Below are 26,336 nucleotides of genomic sequence, written 5' to 3' on the forward strand. Positions count from 1 at the left end.
ACTGACCAATCGGCGGCGCGGCGGCGAAGAGAAAAGGATTGCGGTACTTTCCAGGTTCCAGCGACTTTATAGATGCGCGGAGAGCAGGACCATCTAGTGGCAAAACCAAAAAAAACCAAAATGCCACGTGACTGTACCCTGAACTCTGATTGGCGGACGCCGTGCCGCGCGAGGCGTTTTTTTCTACTCCGAGTAGCAGCGCGCGGCGGCGCGATTTCGTGATGGATCCTGCTGGGCACGCGTCAGAATGACGCACTCATCATACCATCCACGCGTCAATCGCACCTGAAATTGTGCCATGCGGTTCTAGCTTTACAGATGACGCGTTTCGGTGGCGGCCATACTGCGTTTGGTTACATTGCTTCAGTGTTAATCGCATTAACGTCGACATTTAAAGTGAGATGGGGTCTGCCGTCGTTTCATTTTATGATATTTTATTCGTTAAAAGAGATGTCGGTTTTTTATTAAGTACGTGCTGGCAATCTCTCGTGTAGATGACTTGTTCCCAGTTCACAAGGTCCCTGAATCTGGCAAGACAATCAGCGCCAGGGCTCAGTGATATAGCCGAATTCCTCACTCGAACGTCATACGTGTGCTTTTTCTTTCCTAGAAAAAAAGGCAGATCAAAATCATGCGGCATTGATTGCAATATATTTGAGTAAACCGCCATATCGTCTCGATCAAAAAGTTTATGTAAAATTTTCCTTCAACTAAACAGGAAAGTGAAAAAGGGGAAACATCTTTAGTTATGGTTCGCCTTGAATAGTAAATAATGTCTGATAGCCGAAAAATAAAACAAGCTACGCCACTCTTGTAGCCTAATAGAAATAACACCGTGGAAATCACAATTCTCTTCAAAAAGTTTTAGTTTTATTTCATATTTTGTTATAACCTCATGCACTTTTCTATCTATTGCAAATAGAATTGTGCTTCTACATTGCGCCATTTAAATGTCAAAAAATTATTTATAGCCTTCACCACTCTATGTTAACCCGAAAGCCCGAAGTTTCAGCTTCGTGTTTTCAAAATCTTTTGCTGCTACTTAGTAAAATGCTATTTTAGCAATTTTTGCTCCGGACATCACTAATATACTTCACTTCAACGCTCAATGTTGTTATATAACTTGGCTCTATGTCACGGAGCGGCATATTTTGGAGAGTTCGAGGGGATTTTGACACCAATTAACGGCCGCCAAAAACGTGGTGCACTTACTATGTGGCGTATAATTTCGATTAGCGACTGTCACGGAGCGACATAATTTCGAGAGTTTGCGAGTGGTTTTGACGCTGATTAGCGACACGCCGAATTACGTGTTTCAAAAACGTGGGGTCTTCACTCATCATCAGCCTATATTTATGTCCACTGCAGGACGAAGGCCTCTACCTGCGATCTCCAATTACCCCTGTCTTGCGCTAGCGTATTCCAACTTGCGCCTGCGAATTTGCTAACCTCATCATCCCACCTGACTTTCTCCCGTCCTCGACTGCGCTTCCCTTCTCTTGGTATCCATTCTGTAACCCTAATGGTCCACCGGTTATCCATCCTACGCATTACATGGCCTGCCCAGCTCCATTTCTTTCGCTTAATGTCAACTAGAATATCGTCTACCCCTGTTTGTTCTCTGATCCACACCGCTCTCTTCCTGTCTCTTAACGTTACTCCTAAGATTTTTCGTTCCATCGCTCTTTGTGCGGTCCTTAACTTGTTCTCGAGCTCGGGGTCTTCACTATGCGGCGTATAATTTCGATTATCGACACGCCGAATTACGGGCGTCAAAAGCGTCGTGGCCTCACGGGGAAGCATCTCGATTCGAGACGCGACACGTCGATTACGGACCCAGAAGCGTGCGTGTACGTCCGCGTGGTATGCCGGGATCGACCTTGGCCCTTGACCTTGGGAGAGAGGAGAATCTGTCGTTCTTGGTCCATGGTGAAAGGGGCGCGGCGAAGACTTATGGGAGGAGCCGTGAATTAATTAGGAGAACTCTGCATACCGGCAGTTTCCCTACATAGGGAACTAGGGAAAGGAGAGGCTATTTAAGCGCAGGTTTTGGGCCCTGCTGATTAGTATAGAAGCTGAACCTATGCCCTGCTGAGAAGCCGTCAGGGGGCTAGCGCCGTCCAGTATCGCCTGGGCCACCTGGCCACGTCGGAGCTCCAAGTAACTAGTTGGCGTACGAGACGTCAAACCAGCGTCTGCAACGAAGTTCACGGTAGTTCGCCTCAAGTTAGCTCAACCTGCTTGAGAGAAGACGTCAGATCTAGACTCCCGGGAAACCCAGCCCAGCAATCGCATCCACCTCGACAAGATCGGACCGCCAGCATTCTCCGGGAAAGCTTTGTGCACCGACTTCACGGTTTACGGACTCACTGCTGCTGCCCGGCCATGCGTATGACACCATTTGTTTTCTTTTGAACTTTGATTTCTTTTGAACTTTGTTTTAGTGAAATGCTGTTAGGTGTTATTCTTGTATATTTGATCCGCGCCCTGTTTCATATGTATATGTACTGTTAATTGCTCGTATTTATTTATCTTCATCATTGTGTGATATTAAGTTCAGCTGTCTTAGTCTGTCTTGTGTTTTTCTTATTATTTTATTTTATTAATTTGTGTATATTTATCAGTCGATAGAGATCTTGTTTTTTTGTTTACTCCCGACTCTGACTCTTTTCACTGTGCTCACTTGAGTACGGAACGACCAACCAGCTTGTCTACCCCGTCGATCGACTTCGCGCCGACGACGAATCGGGGACAGCTGTGACACTCTAAATGTGAGCTGCACAACAACAAACAGACATATATGGTCACGTTGTAGTGTGGGGGAAGAATTAGTTGCAAAATTGTAAGCAACAAAAATAACTGCAGAAACTCCTTAGTGAGACTTTTTAGATAGTGTGTAAGCATTCTTTCCAGTCGCCCATCTTACACACATACGTCTCTGAGGTATCCGAACACGTCTGGTCGTATGATGGCGACGTTTGCCCCAGTAAACTTTTTTTTTATTACGGTAGCAATTATATGGAAACTCAAAGCGAATTTTTGTCTTCGGCGTTGCCGTGAGGCTGCCCGTATATTTAGGTATATTTATGACATATACCATGCCGTGCTATATTACATGCAGTATATGCGGTTTATATTACCACGCCATATCCTATTTCTGATGTTGCTCATACTAATGTGTCTCATATCGTTATTGACAAAATTATTTCTTAGAATTGTGAGAATGGCAACCAACAAACAAACGTCATTAAACATAAAACTGACAGCACATGCCTTCTATCTTAAGTCTTCTTAGACTATGAAAAATTAAAATGGCGATGCAGTGTAAGAGCCCTAGAACAAGTTAAGGACCACACAAAGAGCGATGGACCGAAAAATGTTACGCCTAACATTAAGAGACAGGAAGAGAGCGCTGTGGATCAGAGAGCAAACGCGAATAGCCGATGTTCGAGTTTACATTAGGAGGAAAAAAAATGGAGCTGAGTAGGCCACGTAATGTGTAGGATGGATAACCGGTGGACCATTAGAGTTTCAGAATGAATACCAAGAGAAGGGAAGCGCAGTCGAGGAAGGCATAAAACTAGGCGGGGTGATGAAGTTAGGAAATTTGCAGACGCAAGATGGAATCAGGTAACGCAAGACAGGGGTAATTGGAGATCGCAGGGAGAGGCCTTCGTCCTGCAGTGGACATAAAATATAGGCTGATGACGATGATAAAAGCTTAAACCTGATAGTGATGGTTCGGCCGCAGTGCTTCAGCGGCACGTGTACTGATCTGGCTGATTCCATCTCGCAGGTCCTTTTAGCAGCGGATTTCGTTATTTGCCCGTGCGGCTGTTTGCTGCCTCGTGGTGAAGCCATCCCGTCATCGTCATTGAAGCACATCATCAAGGCCAGCGGCAACCGAAGCTGTCATCACTTCGTGGCGCTGCTCGGACAGCACGCCGCAAGCGCAAGCGCCATGGCCACCTACTGCGCCTATTTAAATTGCCGTCACAATGACCGGCAACCTTGTTCGGCAGCAGTGCTTCAGCGGCGCATGTACTAATCTGGCTGATTCCATCTCGCAGGTGAGCACTAGTTGTATTTTGCTACTAGTGCAGCTAACTTAGATTGCACATTTTCTGCACTGCTGCCGAGCAAAGTTGTTGCGTAGCTTGCATTTAATTTCCGTTTCATTGACTACCCTAGTTACTGAGAACTCTTAAAATGGCTGGCCAAAACACACGGAAGACTGCAACTATGAAACTGAGGACAAATGCAGTGATATTAGCTCAGTGCAAATAGAAATTGATAATTTTAGAAAGGGACTGCTCTCGGAATACTGCTCATTGAAAAAAAAAGTATCCTGTATTGCAGTCATTCCTGTGACAAGGTGACAGATGCGAAAAAAATTAGACGAGCTAATTAAGGAGATCAAGGTGCTCAAGCTAAGCAAACCAAGGCTAAGGGAGGAAAACGCTAAGTTGGCACAGCGAGTCGATGAACTAGAGCAATATTCTTGTTCTAATAATAAAGAGATCAAGTGCGTTTCCGCTGTACCAGATGTAAACGACGTTATCTCGAAATTAGGTGAAACTGTTGGTGAACCAGTTGAAAAAGACAATATGGATGCCTGTCATCGAGTCTTCAAAACTTCCTATCCTAGGAAGTTTCTTCCTATTCTAGGCTAAGAAAAGACGCCTGACAGCTTCATCTCATGGATACAGTTCTACAACGCCTGTGTTTGTGAATTAGCACCTGACGCGTCAGAATAAGCAGTTGCTTGAGGCTACTGTGGCTGAAACGAGGGAGACAGGCTGGCGACATGTCTGGGACAAGGGACGCAAGAATTTTCGCACGCTGAGAGGAAACTTCGCCCGTTCTGCGTGCCACTTCATTGAGTGTCTTATGAAAGATGACCTGATTGAATGACGTGTCATAGATATCATATATGGTACTAAGTTGTACTTTTTATTATATTTGTTGCCTTCATGGCCATGATAACTTCTTTAAATACCTAAGTGAAAACTGTAATCTGTCTTTTCTTCATAGAAAGGCGCTGTGTCAAGAATCTAAGCATGACGGGTTTGAAGTGCTCATTCATAGTACGGGCGTACTGTTTCACATCATTATGGCACCTGAAAGTAGGTACACAAAAAACTATGCGTCATTTGCTAATCCAGGTTATCAGTCTTTGTGATGGGCTTGTTTGTGTGTCACTGATCTCGGGGGCGCGCGGGTGGTAAGATATGAGGTTGGGAAACGTATGGCAACACAGCAAGCAGATTTTAATCACACTCAAACTCAAAACCTCAAACTAAAAACTCATTCTAGAACACACTGAACAAATAAAGGCTAACAAAAGTACAACCTAATCCTTAATAAACACTAAACATGTCCTTAATTCCGCCTACACTAATTCTGGAAGTTTGCTCCACGAAAGTCTGGCAACTGTGGCCTACTGCTATCTCGTTACAAGAATGGATCGTCCTCACGTTTCTTGACGCTGACTCATGGGGCTCTGTTCGTCCAAGTCGCGTCGCGTCCTTTTCGGTGTCGTGGCTCCCGACGATCTTGAAGATGTCGTCACCTTGGTGGACGCCTGTAACCCGGTCGCTTATGCTGACGTGGCAGGGAGGCTCGACGGGTTAGGCCTAGCGACGTGCTCGGTCGCCGATTCCGTCCAGCTCCTTTCCCGAGTGCCGACGTGGCGTTCCGGGGATCATCGAACGCGCTGGTCTGCCGGTGAAGGGGGATCCTCTCTGGAGTGCCCGGCCATGTGATGCGGCAGCTGGTCCAAGTAGCCTCGCTCGAACGTCTCCGAGGTCGACGGCTGCACCTCGGACTGCCCACGTCACGGACTCGGCCAGACCTCCAAGTCTCCCGTCGCCAGAGCGTAGCTGACGATGCGACCTTCTCAGCCCAAAGCCACGTCGATAATGGCAGCTCAGCTTCGCTTCTGCCTCGACCACACCTCGGGTCACGCGCCTCGCGCGCTCGCGCCTTTCGGAACGCTCCGTTCATATCGTCCTCTTCTTTTCTCGCCACAGGCGGCCTCTTACATGTGACAATGGCCCCCTCTTCAAGAGTTTTTTCCAAAAACCTGCTTTCTCTTGGCCTTCTCTGCTGGGAATTTGACTTTCGTTGTGGCTTGGGTGCTCTTCTTGCTTTTCTGTGCGTCGGCGTGTCTCACCGCTCATCACACTACTTTCGCGCACCATTGACATTTCACCACATAATGTACTGCACTGAACTGTAGTTCATTGTCCCAAAGACACTCTACATGAATAAACTTGATCACTGCACACATTTGTGAAAACTAACCACTGTTCGAAGTCGTTCCTAAATCATATTACTTTTGTATCCTACCAGTTGTACCTGCACTATTTTTTCCTCCTTTTACGGAACTCCCATGCTTCCCTACGTCCAGCCTGTTTCCTTCTCATTCCTACTCTGGCACATTTCTCGTGCAGCTTCGGATGTGTGCCTTAACTCTGGCTTCATCTTTTTCATTGACGCACCCATCTCATGCACGCGCGTTTTATTACGCTTTTTCTTTTTCAATCTCCGGTGAATCTTATTCATACCCCTTCGTGTGGCACGTTTCGGGCGATTAGAGTATCTACTGGCTTTACTCTTTTTCTGGTGCCTGGAGATCCCTGGAAACATTTTCCACTAGAAACCCCATATCAGTTACGAGGTCAGGCTACTTCTTTCTTTATCGCCCTCTGGTCCTCGTTTATGCAAATCTCTATCGGGATGTCGCCGATCCTCATATCATTGTCTTTCTTATTCAAGGGTTCCCTAGTCGAGAGCTTGTCCTCTACGTCGTCACGGGCGCTATCTACCCTGCCAACTTCTGGCATCTCTCTCGTGTCATGCAGCTCTACTACGCTAGTGGGCCTACTCTCTATCTTTAACTCAGCCTCACTCGCTTTCATTTTCAATGCATGTAGCTCTTCTCGCAGCATTTTGATGTCTTTCCCCTGGAGCTGCTTCCTCGCTTCGTAGGCTTTTTTATCTGCATCGCGTTGTGCCTCGACGCGTTTCCTTTCATCCTCAATTAGTTTGAGGCCCTGCTCCTTGTTGAGCTTCTGCTCGCGAATAGTAGCCGATATCGCCTCCCAATTCGTCTCGGCAACTCCCGAGTATCAGTGACTGGGCTGAAATAGAATCCTGGACCGGATCCTGAAATAAATCCTGGAACGGATCCTGGTACAGGCTCGCCAATTGTGATGCGTTTTGTTTGTTTTGTTGTCACTGATATCGGAGGCGTGCGGGTGAATTAAAATAGATGAGGTTCGGAAACGCATGGCAACACAGCAAGCTGGCTTTAATAGCATTAAAAACCCAAAAGTTCTAACTAAAACTAATTTAAACTAGAATACACTGAACTAAAACACAATCAACAAATAAATGTTAAGAAATGTACAACCTAATGAAGCAATAAACATGCCCTAAATTCTGCCTCCGTTAGTTCTGGGCGTTTCCTACACGAATGTCAGGCAACTCTGGCCTATTGCGATCTCGCCGATTACGTGGAATGTCCTCACATTTTTTGACGCTGACTCATGGGGCTCTGTTCGTTCAAGTCGCGTCGCGTCCTTTTCGGAGTCGTGGCCCCCGACGACCTTGACGATGTCGCCTGGGTGGACGCCTGATAACCCGGTCGCTTAAGCTGACGTGGCAGGAAGGCTCGACGGGTTAGGCCTAGCGACGTGCTCGGCCGCCGCTTCCGTCCAGCTCCTTTCCTGAGTGCCGACGTGGCGTTCCGGGGATCATCGAACGCGCTGGTCTGCCGAAGAAGGGGGATCCTGTCTGGAGTGCCCGGCCATGTGATGCGGCAGCTGGTCCAAGTAGCCTCGCTCGAACGTCTCCGAGGTCGACGGCTGCACCTCGGACTGCCCGCGCCCAGGACTCGGCCGGACCTCCAAGTCTCCCGTGGCCAGAGCGTAGCTGACGATGCGACCTTCCCGGCCCAGAGCCACGTCGATAATGCCAGCTCAGTCTCGCTTCTGCCTCGAACATACCTCGGGTCACGCCCCTCGCGCGTTCGCGTCGTTCGGAACGCTCCGTTCATATCGTCCTGTTCTTTTCTCACCACAGGCGGCCTCTTACACGTGACAGTCTCATATAAAGCTGTCTGGCGTTGGGCTGGCGAGCACGAGGTCACGGGATCGAATCCCGGCCACGGCGGCCGTAAGGGAAAACATCCGTGTACTTAGATTTAGGTGCACGTTAAAGAACCGCAGGTGGTCCAAATTATTGCGGAGTCCCCACTACGGCCTGCCTCATAATCAGTTCGTGGTTTTAGCTCGGAAAACTTCATAATTTTTTTTTATTATTGTAAGCCGTCCTTGACACAGAGGAGGCGGTGTACTGTCGTTGTCTAAGGTCGTGTAAACGAGAGCATTGCTGACGAATTCTCTCTTTCGAATGCCTACTTGGAGGTTCTTAGTGTGCCTAGTTTTTTCAGTTGTTTACTGTCCTCCCGATGCTGACGTGTATGCTTTTCTCTGTTTTCTTGAAAATAACTTTGATTACATTCGGACTAATAAATGCTTCCTCTTCCTCGCCAGTGACTTGTGACCGTTACTAGAGCACTGCACGGGCCCATTTTTACATTGGGTGGCCCGCCCGAGCCCGATCAAAACTTTTATGGCGAGACCCGGGCCCGGCCCGGGCCCGGAAATAATCTACGTTACCCGCCCGGCCCGGCCCGCCACCCCTTTACCTTAGGCCCGAGCCCGGCCCGAACCCGGCCCGAGACCGAAAAATACATGTTTTTCAGAGTTGAGACACCCGAGAATAACTCGCTGTAACTCGCTGCACGTTACATGCGCACCACCAGAAAGCCCGAGCCCGGCCCTGGCCCGCGTCAAAAAACCCGAGCCCGGCCCGGGCCCGGGTCAAAAAGCACACGCCGTGCCTGAGCCCGGCCCGAGCCCGTGAAAAAACTGCTCTACCCGGCCCGGCCCGCCCCACGGGCCGGGCCGGGTCCCGGCTTTCAGGTAAGCCCGAGCCCGTGCAGTGCTCTAACCGTTACTGCAGTCAGATGGTTTTGTAAACAATCGCTAATTCTACACGCATTACTCCTTCATCTAAAACCCTCATTGATCTGGTAATCACGAACAAGAAAAAAAATTCTGTCTAGTGGTTCGATTGTAAGCGATATAAGTGACCATCTTCCCATCTTTGTCTTCATTAAAAACGAAACGGCAACGAAGCATAATTTCCAGCCTCCTCAGCGTTTCCAGAATATAAACAATACTTTCTTAGAGGTCTTCCGTAATGATGTCATAGTCCATGATTGGTGCCACGTCTTCGCAAAAAAATGATGCAAATTCTATGTACGAGGCATTCATTGCTGACCTCTTGCCATTTTATAATAAACATTTCACATATCAAAAAGGGGGCAACATCACATTAACGACGACACAAAGAAGAAGAAACACGCCACAGCGCCTGCGCTGTGTGTTTCGTCTTCTGTGTGTCGTTGTTTTTGAGCTGTTTCAACCTTTTTTGATAATGCTTAACAAACTAGCCCCAATTAAAAATTATAAAAAATTACTTCACAGCAAATGCTCGTAGTTGTGCAATTGTTTGCGTCATTCCTTTACCATAATTCCTATACACCATCGGCTGCACACACACACTTCACGTACCCCACTGCGCTGTGTCCCCGATCTTCCTACACATATTTGGAGAGAATCACCTGTTGACATTTTCAACAAAGTATTCTCAGTATTGCAGTTGCTTGTTAGTCTGCAGGAGGCTGTATGTTCTGTTTCAAGTCGCTGATTTTCCTTAACCCAATTATAGACCAACCCCTCCAAACTATGACATGTTGAAATAGTTACATTTAGGCTACAAATATTGTTTGCCAGTACTTCCAATATTCCCGACGTATGAAATCCTTCTAGCCCTCCCCTAGATGCTATTTTAAACACTTTTTGAAAGCGAAACTATGTCTGTCTCGTCGTCAAGTAATCAGCATACTCACTGTTATACCAGCAGTAGATAAGCACATAATTTTCTGAATGTTGCGACTAAATGTTCGCCGACTACCACACTAGCCACAGCGCCACCTTCCCGTACCTAAAAAAGGACCAGGCTGCCTGTCGTATTTTTATTCTTACAAGTAATTTCCTTATATTTACGGGGTGTGTAGAAGGCGTTCATTGCAGAGAGCCGTAGGGCAAGTGGGTGCCGATACTACACGTCGTCGTTCTCTTCCTCGCCGCTCTCCTAATGTTGTTGCTGCTGATGCTGCCGCTCCACTACCTTTGACGCACTGTAACATGGCTCCTCTCGCAGACGAAGCCCTCCGGGCGAGTAGTCAGTGGGGCTTTCGTTGAATAAACGGCCTCAGGCGGGCTACGTGCGTGATGTCGGTTCTGGATGACCGTCTCCCACTGGATGTGAGGCGCGCAATTCTATAATTCACCTCGCTGAGACGTTCAAGCACAATAAACGGTCCACCATAGTCAGCGAGCAGTTTTTGACATAGACCGCGTTTACACACGGGAGTCCATAGCCACACTAGGTCACCCGGTTCGTAAGTGACTTGCCGATGTCGACTATCGTATCGGGATTTGTACTGCTTTTGCGAAGCTAGAGTACGTAATCGAGCGATGCGCCGAGCCTCCTCTGCTCGGCAGAGAGTTTCCGCGATACAAACGTCGTCGTGACGGCCAAAAGGGAAGATAGTGTCCAAAGTGTACCTCGGCGGACGAGCGTAGAGCAGGAAAAACGGACTGTATCCAGTGGTCTCATGTTGCGCGGTGTTGTATGCGTATGTGACGAACGGCAATACTTCGTCCCAGTTCTTGTGGTCCGAGCTTACGTACATGGAAATCATGTTCACAAGGGTTCTGTTCGTGCGTTCTGTCAGCCCATTAGTTTGCGGGTGGTAAGGCGTTGAGTGTCGCAGGTTGGAGGCACACAAACGTAGAAGTTCTTCAACAACCACAGCTGTGAACTGACGGCCACGGTCGCTAATGATCACTCGAGGGGGACCATGCCGAAGTATAATGCAATGTAGCATAAACTGGGAAACCTCGCCTGCAGTTGCAGGGGGTAGTGCTGCCGTCTCGCAGAACCGAGTCAGGTAGTCTGCACATACTATGATCCAGCGGTTGCCTGTGGAAGAACGTGGGAACGGTCCTATGAGATCGATGCCTACTTGCTCAAAGGGGGAACTGGGTGGCACCACAGGCTGTAAGAAACCGGCTGGAGCTACAGTAGGTCTCCTGTGACTTTGACACTCGGCGCAAGTGGCTACGTATGTCTCCGTGGTCTTGCGCATTTGAGGCCAGTAAAACCTTTCTTTGGCTCGATGGAGTGTCCGCGTGGAGCCTAAATGACCTGAAGTTGGATCATCGTGCACGACGCGCAAAACAGAAGAGCGGAGGGCTTCTGGCACCACCAGAAGAAACCGTGCACCTATCGCGGAAAAATTCTTCTTATGCAGCAGTCCATCCCGAACACAAAAACTACATGATGTCGACTCTTTCGCTGCAGAGAAAAGTGGCTCTAAACTCGGGTCATCACGTTGCTCTCTTGCGAAGGTTGTGGCATCTGGGAAATCACGGTGTACGGATGCGATGAGGTGGTCGAAACTTTCGGCGTCGCATTCCGTTGTACTAAGAGGCATCCGGGAAAGGCAATCGGCATCAGCATGTCGTCGGCCGCTCTTGTAGGATACAGTGAAGCTGTACTCTTGCAGACGCAGGGCCCATCGTGCAAGGCGTCCAGATGGATCGCGAAGATTCACGAGCCAGCACAAAGAATGATGGTCTGTGACGATCGTAAAGTGGCACCCATACAGGTACGACCGAAATCGCTGCACCGCAAAAATGACAGCAAGACATTCCTGCTCAGTCACCGTGTAGTTACGCTCGGGTTTGCTTAATGACTGACTTGCGTAGGCGATGACGTGCTCTTTGTCATCTACGCGCTGAATCAGAACAGCAACAAGACCTACACCACTCGCATCTGTGTGGACTTCTGTTGGCGCGGAAGGATTGAAGTGTCGGAGGATTGGTTGCGACGTCAGCAGAAACTTCAGCTGTCGAAAGGAAGCAGAACAATCAGGCGTCCACTCGAAAGCGGCGTTCTTGTGCAGGAGGCTGGTCAAGGGATAAGCGACGTCAGCAAATCGAGGAATGAACCGCCGAAAATAGGAGCTGAGTCCTAAAAAGCTGCGAAGTTGTTTGACGGACTGAGGTGGTTCAAATGCTTCAACAGCCTCTGTCTTCGCAGGGTCAGGCCTGACGCCGTCTTTGTCCACAAGATGTCCCAACACCAAGGCTTGGCGCTCACCAAAATGACACTTTTTAGAGTTGAGCACAAGACAAGCCTTCTGTATGTAGCTGAGTACAATACCAAGACGCGTGTTGTGCTCGTGAAATGTGCGTCCAAAAATAATAACATCGTCGAGGTAGCACATGCATATCTCCCACTTTAGACCTCGCAGAATAGTATCCATGAATCGTTCGAAGGTGGCGGGTGCGTTGCACAAGCCGAACGGCATGACATTGAATTCAAAAAGTCCATCGGGTGTTACGAACGCCGTTTTTTCCTTATCCTCGGCATGCATCGGGATTTGCCAGTAGCCGGATCTCAAGTCTACAGAAGAAAAGTAAGATGCCGAATGAAGGCAGTCTAAGGCATCATCTATACGCGGAAGTGGGTAGACATCTTTCTTGGTAACATTGTTTAGCCGCCGATAATCAACACAGAATCGTCAACTGCCATCTTTCTTTTTAACGAGGATGACAGGTGCAGCCCAGGGACTCGCGGACTCCTGAATTATCCCTCTGTGCAGCATTTCCTGAACTTGCTCGCCAATTATCTTGCGCTCAGTCGGGGATACTCTGTACGGCTTCTGTCGTATAGGGTGCGCTGATCCGGTATTTATACGATGGCGTACTCGAGATGTCGGAATTTGGGACGTCGTGTCAGTCTGCGAAAAGTCAAACACTTGCGAGTGCTTGGATAGAACATCCAGTAACGTGTAGCGCTCACTCGTGCTGAGCGACTTGCTCACCATCTGAAGTAGTTTCGAGTCCGATGGGCAGGGATCGAGGGACTCGTCTGCAGCTCCGAGTACAGCCAGTAACGCCGGTGTCTCTTCTTTGAAGAGAGCGAGCTTCATGCCAGAAGGGAGATGTATGGGCTGGGCCACCTAGTTCATTGCCCATAATCCAGAGTGTCCTTCAACTACCGATACTAAACAATGCGGAACCAAAACGTTCTTCTTTACACAGGCCGAATGAAGCGGCTCCGTCGCGGCATCAAATGTGGCAGGGGTTGGCACCAAAGCAAATGACCGGAACGCATACAGCGCATAGTGGGGCAATGACGATGTCCTCCGAAACACAAAAGGCACCTTCTTCACGTGGCGAGTTCTCCATGAGTCCTGTTATAACCTCGCGTTGTACCGAAAGCTCCCCACTTCGACAATCAACGGTTGCACCACACTCCTGCAAGAAATCGGTGCCTAAAATAACATCATGCGTGGATCGAGGAATAACGGCGAATTCAGTGGTAAATACTTTGCCACACAAACACGCATCCGCAGTACAAACACCAATCGGGCACAGCGTGTCACCACTAACACTACGAAACGTGGAAATATTGTTCCACAAAAACATCACTTTTTGTCCCAGGAGGGCTTTAAAATTTAAGCTCATCACGGAAATTGTTGCCCCAGTCTCCGCAGGAGCCATTGTAGGTATATCGTCAACAAGCACGTGCACTTTGTTTTTCAGCATGAAAACTGGCGGAGGAATGTCGGTTGGCAGCGAACGGTATCCAGCGACCTCACCCCCATCGGCCGCACTGCCTAGTTTTCCGGTGGTGGGGATAGCCGGCGACGATGCGGCGATGGAGACCGCCGAGTACGTGGAGCAGGCGGTGGCGTTAAGCTGCGATCGGAGGCTGGTGACGGGTTCCGGAAGCTACCTTGACGAATTCCACGATTGGTTGGCGGGCGTGGAGGCCATGACGCGGAAAAGGGTTGATAATTTGACTGGTACGTCGCACGTGAAGGTTCTCGGAAAGGTCGGCGGCGGTCGCAAAACCTGGCGATGTGGCCAGGGACCCCGCAACTATAGCACACACGAGGAGGCCGAAATTCACGGTGCTGCTCAAAGCCTTCATGTCCGCCACCGAGCATGGGGTATCGGTCATGATCGTCGTATTCTCTGTACCCTGAATAAGTGGTACGGTACCGCTGCGCCGGATAAGAAGTGCGGTGCTGCTGCTCGTTGTTGAAGCGTGGCCGGTTGGTGGGTACAGATGGAAGCACAGCTCTATAATCGTCCACGTTCACCGCATTAATAGAGGGTTGCCACGACGTAGCTGGTAGTCCGGGTTCGTTGCCTCGTGAGTCGCCGCTACCATAACGGCCGATTTCGTGGCACCGGAGGAGCTCTTCCCGAACTATCTGTCGTATTGTAGACGACAGATCGGATGGTGTGCTCGCGTCAACGCAGGCCAATGCACATTAGCCAAACGGCCAAATTTCGGTGCCACGCGAGGCATCTTCAGTGCTTCAAACGTGCGACAATGTTGGATGACGTCGGCCACAGATGTCAGGTTTCTTTAGCAATCAAGAACTGATATACATCTTCAGCTATGCCCTTGAGAAGATGACCCACCTTATCTTCATCAGACATGCTGGAATCCACAAGTCTACATAGCTTGAGGACCTCTTCTATGTACATGGTACATGTCTCGCCAGAGAGTTGGGCCCTTTGGGACAGAGTCTGTTCAGCTCGCTTCTTCCTCGCTGCGGAGTCCCCAAACCACCTTTTCAGTTCTTGGACAAATGTATCCCAGGTCGTAAGTGTGTTCTCGTGGTTGTCGTACCACATGAGAGCAGTGTTCGTGAGCGAGAACACAACATTTGACAGCTGAGAGGTGGAGTCCCAGCCGTTATGTTTGCTCACCCGTCGGTACTGCTTCAACCACTCGTCCACATCCTCACCGCCAGTCCCGGCAAAGCTGGGTGGCTCCTTGTACAGTTGCGAAGAGCCCGTCGGTCTCGGAGCTTCAGTTTCTCGGGACATGCCTGCTGTTGATGATGGTGGAAGTCCCGCCAGTCGACGGCTGTGACGAGGTTCAGGGGGTAGCGATTCCGTCGTTGGATGCTTAGATACCCCGCACCTCCACCACTCTGTTACGGGGTGTGTAGAAGGCGTTTATTGCAGAGAGCCGTAGGGCAAGTGGGTGCCGATACTACACGTCGTCCTTCTCTTCCTCGCCGCTCTCCTAATGTTGTTGCTGCTGATGCTGCCGCTCCACTACCTTTGACGCACTGTAACAATATATTTCCGTGTGCGTACTCAGATATAAATAAAAGAGAAATACAGGTTGCAACAATATGGTGGCACGTAGAGGGAAGCATTCTCATTTGAAATTCATATACCGCATTCTTCCTATAAATACAATGTTTCGTTTAAGAAATACAGAAGTTGAACTCCACACTGCGTGCGGTAACATATTCCAGATGTCTGTGAAGATACATCCCCTGTTATACGCATTAAGTGTTTGTTGTATGCAATTGCTTGAGCGCTAGTATTGAATAGCAAATGCCTCAATAAGTTGTCTAAACAAATAGTAAACTTTGTGCGCTTTACCTAACGGTAACTAAATAAACGTTAACATGTATTTATTGAACTGAAAAAGTCGCCGTTTTGCTCGAAAGGCGAAGCATCAATTGCGATAGCTAATTTACTAGTAGAGAGCTATACGGAGTAAGGATAGTAGTTCTATCGGCTGTATAAATATGGACACATTCGCTTACTAACTGAATTAACAAGCGTGGTGTTAGCGCGCACAAGCAAACATGAATAGATCACACTCGATGACCACGAACAACCACTGTCAAAACGCTGGCGTGAGCACGCGCAGCAGCGGCTGTGACCGAAGGTTCGTGTGGTTTATCGCTTCAACGGAAACTGAGAGGCGAAAGCACAGCACATACAAGGGTAAGAGCCGCGTGGAGATCGCTTTCAAGATACGGTGCGCGCGACAGCCCTCAGCCGCGCAAATTACATGTACATAGTTGCTGGTAGAGTAGAAGCCGCGTCTCCGCCCTCTCGCGTCACCTTCGCGCTTTCTTCCTTTCACGTGAGAGATAAAGTCGCCAATTTCCCTTGCGCCCGGTCGCAAGATACGCATTTGGTGCCACAGCTAAACGTCGCCTCCCCTCCCTCCCTCCCTCCCTCCCTCCCATCCATCCCATGCACCCCCCCCCCCCCCGCATGGGGGGGGGGGTGCAAGAGTTTCACACGGTTTCGAATGGGTATTGAAAAAAAATTACCGTGAGTACTATAACCTACCGCGCGCTAGGGCATACCCTCCATGCTCTGACGTTTTCACCACGTGTTGGGCCACCACAGTCGGCGTCAATCGCGTTGCGGTAGGCTCCCTCCTATATTTTCCTTCCTCCATGCTCGCGGGCAACCTTGCGAAGCCATGACCAGGCTAGAGAGGAGACGCGTGCTCACCTTCCTCCGCACGCGCTCGATCACGTGACCTCGAACAATCGGAGCACCGGATTACGGTGCGCATCAAGTCACCATCTTTCTTGGCTTACCCTCGCATGCGTCTCCTTGCACCCGCAGCATATGGGGCCTTGGCCGCTCATTTCTATCGCACTTGGACTTTATACGAACGTCACGGCGAAGGCGACGACGAAAATAAGCCTGGAGTGTGCATATAATTGCGATCGCAATAAAACAAGGGCAATAACACAATACATGTAGTCAGTGATGCATCGTATTATAACTCCTCGTAGGGAATTTTCAATCGAAAGTCTATGTTACGGACAGAGTACAAACGTAAAAACACACTTTCAATATTGGTCGTTGTCATAATCACCGCACAGTCTAATTTGGCACTCAGGTAGAGAATATCCTCCGAAACAATGTAAGGGCTACCTGCAAAGGAGAAATGTGGAAAGCTGCTTATTCACCATAACTTGGAATACAAGTTTACTTGCATTTGCCAAAGTATAACAATATCAGTTGCCTTTCCCGAAAAGATAGGCGGCTTGTTGTAGCGCTTAGCCGCCGTGTTTTTTTCCCGCTCAATACTGCCATTTTAAAGTTTTGGGGAGAATCACATGGGAAATGTAAGCGTCCTTATTATTTTAATAATAATAATAATAATAATAATAATAATAATAATAATAATAATAATAATAATAATAATAATAATAATAATAATTATTATTATTATTATTATTATTATTATTGTTAAATGTCTTTTCCAAAAGCAAGCAAACCCATTTGCTGTGAAGCACAATCACCATGTGAAGACTACCAATGTGAAGGCAAGCGTTTTGTCGTCATGGTCATGAAGCTTACGCGTTGTATAGCGAGTTCAAACCGCTAATACATAGTATTTGAATTATCAACTGCGTTCTAGAATGGCATTTTAAGGCAGCTTGACCAACTTCGAAGTCGCTAAAATCTCGCCAGTTGTTCATTCAAGTCGCCAAAAATGTCGGCAGTCGCTAAATAAAAGTCTTTTTCGCTAAACACGCAGGAAAATGGCTAAATGTACCGAAAATGTACAGAAACACTTATTAAATTATTAACACACCCGTTAAATTATAAAAAAAACAGTACTGATATTGTGTTTTCCAAAGTTGGTTAGGTTAGACTGCCATAATAAATACCGTATGATGCAAGCGGCGGAAAGCCAAACTTCTGTTTTAGTGCCACGCGATAGCCTCTTCTGCAATGAATGTGTGCAAGGCGCATCATGCAGTTGGCTCGCACTTCGAAGAACCATGCGCTTAACCGCCTAATGGAGGCCAGCCGGGCGTCATCTGCTACAGCACGTGGAGTGGAGGCCCCAAAGGCAATCTTTGCAGCCTAAGCTGGGAATACGTAGTAACAAAAGCTTTGTAACGCAGGTGGTCGCCGTGCCTATGCCAGACAGTGCCATCACTGAGTGAGACTGTAGTTCCTGACTGACCTGTGGCGCTTACGACACGTGCAGGTACCCACGGTGGATCTTGACGGAAGTTCTTTGCAAGCGCGTTGTCGCCCACAATTGGCAGTGGAGAGGAACCGCACAGGCCTTTACACTGTTACATATCAATTCCCGGCCACCAGACGTGACTTATGGTGATAGAATTGCTTTTTTCGATGCCAGGATCACCAGCATGAAGAGTCAGGACCTTGGCTTGCATTCTTCTTCTTTCTGGGGTTTGACGAGCCAAAACCAGTTCTGATTATGAGGCACGCCATAGTGGAGGGTCCGGATCAATTTTGACCACCTGGGGTTCTTTAACGTGCACTACAATGCAAGCACACGGGCGTTTTTGCATTTCGCCTCCATCGAAATGCGGCTGCCGAGGCCGGGATTCGATCCCGCTACCTCGCGCACAGCAGCGCAACGCCTTATCTAACTGAGCTACCGCGGCGGGTTGCTTGGCTTGCAGAGATTTTGGGATAATGACACAATACGTAGTAACAAAAGAAGGTTAATAAACCTTCAGGACAACTTCTCGAGGCTCGTGACAATATTTACGTGAGCGCTATTCTGAGCAGCAGGACATCAGCCATTGTTTGCTGGAATTCCAGTGGGCAGCCGACAGTTCTCGTTTTCGTAGGGCCGGGGTACCCCGGCGTACCCCGGCGTACCCCGGCAAATGGCTTACTTTGCACCCCCCCCCCCCCTTCCTCCGTGGAGATACGCCTATCAGACTCAAAATTGCCAGGGCCACATTACATATCATCATCATCAGCCTATATATTATGTCCACTGCAGGACGAAGGCCTCTCCCTGCGATCTACAATTACCCCCGTCTTGCGCTAGCGTATTCCAACTTGCGCCTGCAAATTTCCTAACTTCATCATCCCATCTGGTTTTCTGCCGACCTCGACTGCGCTTCCCTTCTCTTGGTATCCATTCTGTAACCCAAATGGTCCACCGGTTATCCATCCTACGCATTACATGGCCTGCCCAGGTCCATTTCTTCCGCTTAATGTCAACTAGAATATCGGCTATCCCCGTTTGTTCTATGATCCACACCGCTCTCTTCCTTTCTCTTAACGTTAGTTCTAAGATTTTTTGTTCCATTGCTCTTTGTGCGGTCCTTAACTGGTTCTCGAGTTTCTTTGTTAACCTCCAAGTTTCTACCCCATATGTTAGCACCGGTAGAATGCAATGATCGTACACTTTTCTTTTCAATGACAGTGGTAATCTCCCAGTCAGAATTTGGCAATGCCTGCCGTATGCATTACAACACAATTTTTTTTCTTCTGTAGATTTATTTCTCGTGATCAGGGTCCCCTGTGAGTAATTCACCTAGATAAACGTACTCCTTTAGAGACTCTAGAGGCTGACTGCCGATCCTGAATTCTTGTTCCCCTCCCAGGCTATTGAACATTATCTTTGTCTTCTGCATATTCATCTTCAACCCAATTCTTACACTTTCTCGATTAAGGTCCTCAATCATTTGCTGTAATTCGTCTCCATTGTTGCTGAATTGGACATTGTCATCTGCAAACCGAAGGGTGCTGAGATATTCGCCGTTGATCCTCACTCATAAGCCTTCCCAGTCTAAGAACTAGAATACTTCTAAGCATGCAGTGAATAGCATTGGAGAGATTGTGTCTCGTTGCATGACCCCTTTCGTGATAGGCAACTTTCCACTTTTCTTGTGGAGAACCAAGGTAGCTGTGGAATCCTTGTAGATATTTAATAGAATATTCACGTAGGCCTCCTGTACTCCTTGATTATGCAATGCATCTATGGCTCCTGGTATCTCCACTGAATCAAATGCCTTTTCATAATTTATGAAAGCCATATAGAGAGGTTGATTGTACTCCGCAGATTTCTCGATTTCCTGATTGATGACATGGATATGATCCATAGTAGAATATCCCTTCCTGAAGCCAGCCTGTTCTCTTGGTTGGCTGAAGTCAAGTGTTGCCCTGATTATATTGGAAATTATCTTGTGAATATTTTATGCAATACTGAAAGCAAGCTCATGCGTCTATAATTCTTCAATTCTTTAACGTCTCTATTCTTATAGATAAGTATAATGTTGGCGTTCTTCCAGCTCTCTGGTACACTTGAAGTTGTGAGGTATTGCGTATAAAGGGCCGCAAGCTTTTCAAGCATAATATCTCCCCCATCTTTGATTAAATCTACTGTTATTCCATCTTCTCCAGCAGCTTTTCCCCTGCTCATGTCTTTCAAGGCCCTTCTAACTTCATCGCTAGTTATAGAAGGAGCCTCTGTATCCGGTTCATCACTATTTCGAATGAAAGTAGCTTGGCTGTTTTGGGCACTGTACAGGTCTGTATAGAATTTTTCCGCTGCATTTACTATGTCATCCAAATTGCTGATGATATTACCATGCTTATCGTTCAGTGCATACATCTTGCCGTGTCCTATGCCAAGCTTTCTTCTTAGGGATTTAATGCTGCGTCCATATTTTACGGATTCCTCAATCTTTCCCACGTTATTATTTCGAATATACCTTACTTTCTTCTTGTTGATCACTTTTGACAGTTCAGCGAATTCTATCTGATCTCTTGAGTTGGACACTTTCATGTTTTGTCGTTTCTTTATTAGGCGTTTTGTTTCTTGGGAGAGCTTACCTACTGGTTGCCTTGGCGCCTTACCTCCCACTTCAATTGCTGCTTCTGAGATCAACCTAGTTACGGTTTCATTCATCACCGCTATGTTGTCTTTATCTTCATTTTCTAAAGCTGCATGCCGTAAAAACCGGAATATAGGTAGAATTTTTTTCAAAAAACCATTGCGAAAAGTCGACCCTCGTCTAAATACTGTCACCATTGTGGAACCGGCTGAGTCGCATTTGTTTAAAGGTAAGGGTGTCTTTCGGTACTTTTTCCGCTGAAAAAGATTCTTTTTTTATTTTTAGAATTAGCTAGTTGGGGGTCGACCTATATTCCGGTTCGACCTATAGTCGGTCTATAGTTACGGTATTTGTTTGCGAGCACCAGCCTGAATTGGTCGGCGCTTACCCTTACTGCATCTAGTTTGGCCTGTTTCCTCTTGACTAATTTCACTCTTTCTCTGATCAAATTGGGAGAAATCCTAGGTCTTACTAACCTATGGTCACTGCACTTTACCTTAACCTAACACTTCATTCTACATGCTGCACTATGCTTGGATCGGCAGAGAGTATGAAATCTATTTCATTCCTTGTTTCTCCATTAGGGCTTTTCCAGGTCCACTTCCTGTTTCTGCGCTTCCTGAAGAAGGTATTCATAATTCGGAGCCTATTCCATTCCGCGAATTCTACTAACATCTCTCTTCGTGCATTCCTAGAATCGATGCCGTAGTTGCCAATTTCTTGCTCACCAACCTGCTTTTTCCCCACTTTTGCATTGAAGTGGCCCATGACTACAGTATACTGAGTTTGGCACCTTTCTAATTGCTAATTCAACATCTTCATAAAAGTGTTCTATTACTTCATCATCGTGATTAGAGGTTGGGAACGTAGGCTTGTATTACCTTCATTTTGTACCTTCTATTCAGCTTTATTACGACGAATGCTACCCTCTCATTAATGCTGTAGAAGTTATCAATATTGCCCGCTATGTTGTTATGGACTAGAAGTCCTGCCCCGGATTCTCTCTTGTCTGGAAGACCTCTGTAGCAAAGGACGTGGCCGTTAGTCAGCACTGTGTAAGCCTCGCCAGTTCTTCTAACCCCAGTACGGCCAATAATATCCCAGGCAATGCCTGATAATTCTTCAAATACTCCTGTTAAGCTAGCCTCACTCGAGAGGGTGCGCGTGTTGAACGTTGCCAGGTTCAGTTTCCATTGGCGGCCTGTCCGGACCCAGAGATTCTTAGCACCATCTGCCGCGTAGCAGGTCTGACCGCCACCTTGGTCAGGTGCTCCGCAGCGACTGGGGACTGAGGGCCATGGGCTAATTGTCGGAGTCATGAGGGAGGTAGTGGCCGAATACTGCACCAGGGAGGCGAATTCCTGTTCTGGTGAGGGAGTGACATTGATGAAGCTTAGTGGGCCTTCCTAGTTTGGTTGCACCTGAACTTGTATAGCCCCACTAGCTCTCGGCAATATATTTTTTTCTTGCCAGTGTCAGGCACCACTGCATGCCTGAAAATGTGGTGGGCTGGAGTAGGATTCGAACTTACGACCTTCAGATTTGAGGCCCGGTATTCTATCTCTGCTCCACGCCACCACCTACATTACATATACATTTACAGAAATAGACTGACGGAAGCAGAGTCATCGCCGTAGCTCGTTCTTAGAGCACTGCAAGCACCATTCGTTGTTTCTGGCTGCGGCTGCTACCAACAGCACGGTTGCCATCCTACCTCTTTATTTGTTTCATTTTTTCTAGTAATCATGTTAAGCACCAATTTAAGCCTTGTAATTGCCTGTTTCGACAGTTGAACTTAAAAAAAATTACGTCTACGTTTTCATTGGTTTTATTGTCTCTTCGCTTTATATACAAAAAGAATACTGGTCATAATGGCCTGAAATTAAACTTATGATTAGGGACGTGCAAATATTCGGAGTTTCGAATGCGAGTCGAATACGACACATTAATTATTAGTATTTCTATTCAAAGAGAAACTATTGGGTACTTTCGAATACAAAAAAGCATAAATTTTGCAATTACCGAATGGTAAAATCGGGTTTCAGTTCTCCGACTAGTAAATGGAAATAATAAATATTGAAAATTATCCGAATTGCGACAACAAAAAATGATTACGAAGCAAAGCAGAAAGAAAATCGGTAATACAAGGTTTGTTTTCGATTTGGTGGCGCAAGATTGCATAAAAACAGGTGATTTTAGCTTACTGTGGTCTCAGCTGAACATTTAGTGTTTTTGGCAGTTTTATCTTTTATACCACAACCTCTGATGTTTCCTTGGAACGTGCCCTTTCACATGCGTCTACCGCACACGATTCCTTCAGCAGATTTTTGCGATTTCCACGTTCTTTTTTTGCCAACCAGTTATTTAGCGTTTTTGGAGAGCTAGCCTTACAGCAGCCATTCTTTCTTGGAAAGTTTGTTTGCTGCCATGCTCTAAACTCATTGATAGGCTATTTGGGCAGTTTGTTAATTAGTGATCTTGTGTTCAAAACATCATTATATCCTGACAGTTAACCGTCTTTTTTGCACTTTAACCAGTAAAGGCGTAGTACCTAAATATACCAAAATAAAAATTCGTGCTAGAAATATATGCATCTGCGCTGATATGCGTTTGACTGATTGATATTTAATTCGATATTGGATGCTCGCTATTCGTATTAAATATTTAGTCAAAAAGTTGATATTCGCCCAATTCTAGTTATGACATAGCCATGAATGCTACTTGAAAAAATTACGAATATTTGTGAAATAAGTCAATGCAGTGCGAGTGCTGATTGCAAGACTGCATAATCCTCGCCTAAGGAACCTTTGAGACGGTCCAATTACTGAGAGAGAGATCAAAGAAACCAAAGGCAGGCAGATCAAGCAGATGCGAGTACGATTTGCTACCCTACACTGGAGTTAAGCGAAAATGGAAACAGAAAGAGGCAGCGCGTGCGCACTGTGTGTGTACGCTGCACTGTGTACAGCGAAATACTGTGACACCAAACCAAAGTCCAAGCAACAGCTATAAAATTAGGAATATAAAAATATCTATATAACATAGTTATTCCTTGCGTAATTCCTAAACTAACGCTAATATTTATTTACTATTGATGAGACCATTGAGAAGTTTCAATAGGGTTGAGACAGCAGCGCCTGACCGCCCACCGAGAGAGCACGACGGGGCGAAGGCATTAAAGTGGTCGGCAGCATAGCAATCTGGACGTCGCGGGAAAGTGTCGACCCACCGCGCTGTTACGTCAGTCGAACCCCGCGGAAAAAAAACTATTTCAGGTGGGCGCTCGGCTCGACATACAGGTGGTGCCTCTGCTGTTCCGAAATCGCATAGCCTGAGACCTTGTCTCGCTGTCCCCGAAAGCAAGTCTGACGCCGGACACGGAGAAACAACATTGCAAGGACTCCGGGTGCCTGATGGCTTCCAAGAACCATCCCTGTGCCACACGGTACTTGACAGAAGACGGCGATGGCGACCGAGATGTAACGCGGCGGCGGTCATCCAGCGGACCTGATAGGACACTGCCTTCAGTGCGGTCATCATGGAGGCACAAGTTCCGAATTAGATCTCCGAGGCCTGGATCTGTTAATTCAACTTCAAAGAACAGGAGCTGCAGAAGAGGTAAGTACTGCACGAAATCGTGCTCACTTAGTGCCATTTGAATTCCTGGGGCACTAGGGCTAAATATGACAAATGGCTTAACAAGGCACACTACTGTTCCCGCATGAGAAACACAACGGACGCCTTCACATTTAAACGGATGGTTCAGTTTCTTCTGCAAGCTCAGCAGGAGCAGAGGTGGTTATTCCCGCGAAGTCCATCACCATAAAATTCAAGACATTGTATTTTACATCATCGACGCCTGCAGAACTTGCCGCCCTCCGTGCTGCTCTAGAGTTCGTAATTGAAGAACAGTCACCGGCATGGTCACTCTTCTCCGACTACAAGGCCGCTCTCCAGTGCATTATGTCGCCAGTTCGTAATGAACCGAATGAACAATTAGTCGCTGACATAAGACTTATTCATCATCACGCAATGGAGAAAAAAAAACCAACATAGCCTTTCAGTGGATACCGTGCCATTGCGGTATCTACGGAAGAGACCATGCAGATGAGGCCGTCCGATCGGCTTATGATGATCACTTTGTAGCTATACCGCTATCCAGAACAGACGCATCTGCAGGGCTTCGTTGGCTAGCACGTGAACTTACACTTACATAGTGGAACTCGACGGAATTTACCAACGCTCGTCTCCACAACTTGGATCCGAATCTACAGCTCCACCTTCCGTCAGGAATATCTAGAGCAGAGGAGACGATTCTGTGCCGCTTTTGGCTTGGCGTGGCCTTCGCCAATGCTAACTCACTTCTGATCGGAATGGCCAACAGCCCTACATGCGATACCTGCAGCTGCGAGGTCACTGTGAGTGTCCTTCTCTGTGAGTGTCCCCACTTCAGTGCGCCCAGGAAAGAACTTTTAAGAATGTTCGATAGACTTGACAAGCGCCCTTTGTCGGAGGGAAGGGTCCTGGGACTCTGGCCGAGACCGTCCTCAGCACAGAAGTCTTTGAAAGCGTTGTTTTGCTTCTTGCGGAGAACTGGACTTTAAGCAGGACTGTATTCACCTTTCACTTTTCTCATTTTTTTTGTCTTCTTTCGTTTTGATTTTCCAACTTCTCCTTTCTTTTACCATGTATTCCCCTTATGCCCTTTTTGCCAGCACAGGGTAGCCAGCCGGTCTAAAAACGACTAACCTCGCCGTCTTTCTCTCTCTATTGTATTCCTCCTAACTCCTGGGGCGCTAGGTCTTAAATGAAGGGCGTAGAGGTGTGGGGAAGGTTGGAGGACCGTTGGATCTCGCTAACCGTGAGGGCGCTGAAGCAATGTCGCGGGGCCCTCTCAGCAAAGGAAGTGAACATATATATATTGAAAGACGGACGACGACCAGGACAGGCCGCACTGGCAAACCCGTTTATTCCGCAGGCACGGCCCAGGCTCGAACACGAAGAAGAAGACAAACAGGGATGATGATGGCTTCTGCAGCTGCGAGGTCACTGCAGCTGCAGTGACCTCGCAGTACAAATGAGAACGATGAAGTACGTTCAATGCGCTTACACTAATCCCCCCACCTCGTGGAAGCGGCCAACCTGGCCGCATTCTAAAGATCAGCTGAACGGGGAATAAAGTGCTTCATGCGGGAGACGTGAACAATTTCGGCACTACGACTACGGCGGTCCGCGACGGAGTGAAGTGGAGTGCCTAGATAGTTCACTGCAGAAGTTTGTTGTAGGACTGTGTAGGGCCCAATGTACCAGTGAAGAAATTTCTCGCAAAGTCCAGGGGTTCGAACCGGCGTCCATAGGAGGACTTGGTCTCCAGGATGGAAGGCGATGTCGCGGCGTTTACTGTCGCAGCGACGTTTTCTTTCTTCTTTGGTAGCGGCGGTGTTGCGACGAGCAATTTCACGGCAATGCGCGACTCGAACTGCAAACTCTTCTGGGAGGGAGGTGTTAGGCGAAGCAGGAGAGAAAAAGAATTCGGTGTCGAAGACCTCCGGAGGCGGCAGATCGTCCATACACGAGGAAGAAAGGGCTGTAGCCGGTAGTTCGTTCGGTAGTTCGGTAGTATTGTAAGCGAATGTAACAAAAGGAAGGATGTTGTCCCAGTTTGTGTGGTCAGGTACATAGAAATCATGTCAGAGAGCGTTCGGTGGAAGCGTTC

General features: G+C 47.6%; 1 protein-coding gene across 2 annotated transcripts in view; it reads right to left on the minus strand.

The window, feature by feature from the left end:
- Positions 1-423: 423 nt before the first annotated feature.
- Positions 424-26,336, minus strand: part of LOC125946954 (uncharacterized) — a 55,983-nt gene continuing 30,070 nt past the window's right edge. The window contains exons 4-5 of one of the 2 annotated variants that reach the window (XM_049671169.1): positions 16,848-16,934; positions 424-606 (exon numbers count right to left, since the gene is read on the minus strand). In XM_049671169.1, coding sequence (XP_049527126.1) covers positions 425-606; positions 16,848-16,934 — 269 coding nt within the window. In that variant the 3' untranslated portion in view covers position 424. The remainder of the gene's footprint in view (positions 607-16,847; positions 16,935-26,336) is intronic. The other variant, XR_007468016.1, reaches the window with a different exon arrangement.

Source organism: Dermacentor silvarum, chromosome 7 (genome assembly GCF_013339745.2).
Source record: "Dermacentor silvarum isolate Dsil-2018 chromosome 7, BIME_Dsil_1.4, whole genome shotgun sequence".
NCBI classification, from domain to species: domain Eukaryota; kingdom Metazoa; phylum Arthropoda; class Arachnida; order Ixodida; family Ixodidae; genus Dermacentor; species Dermacentor silvarum.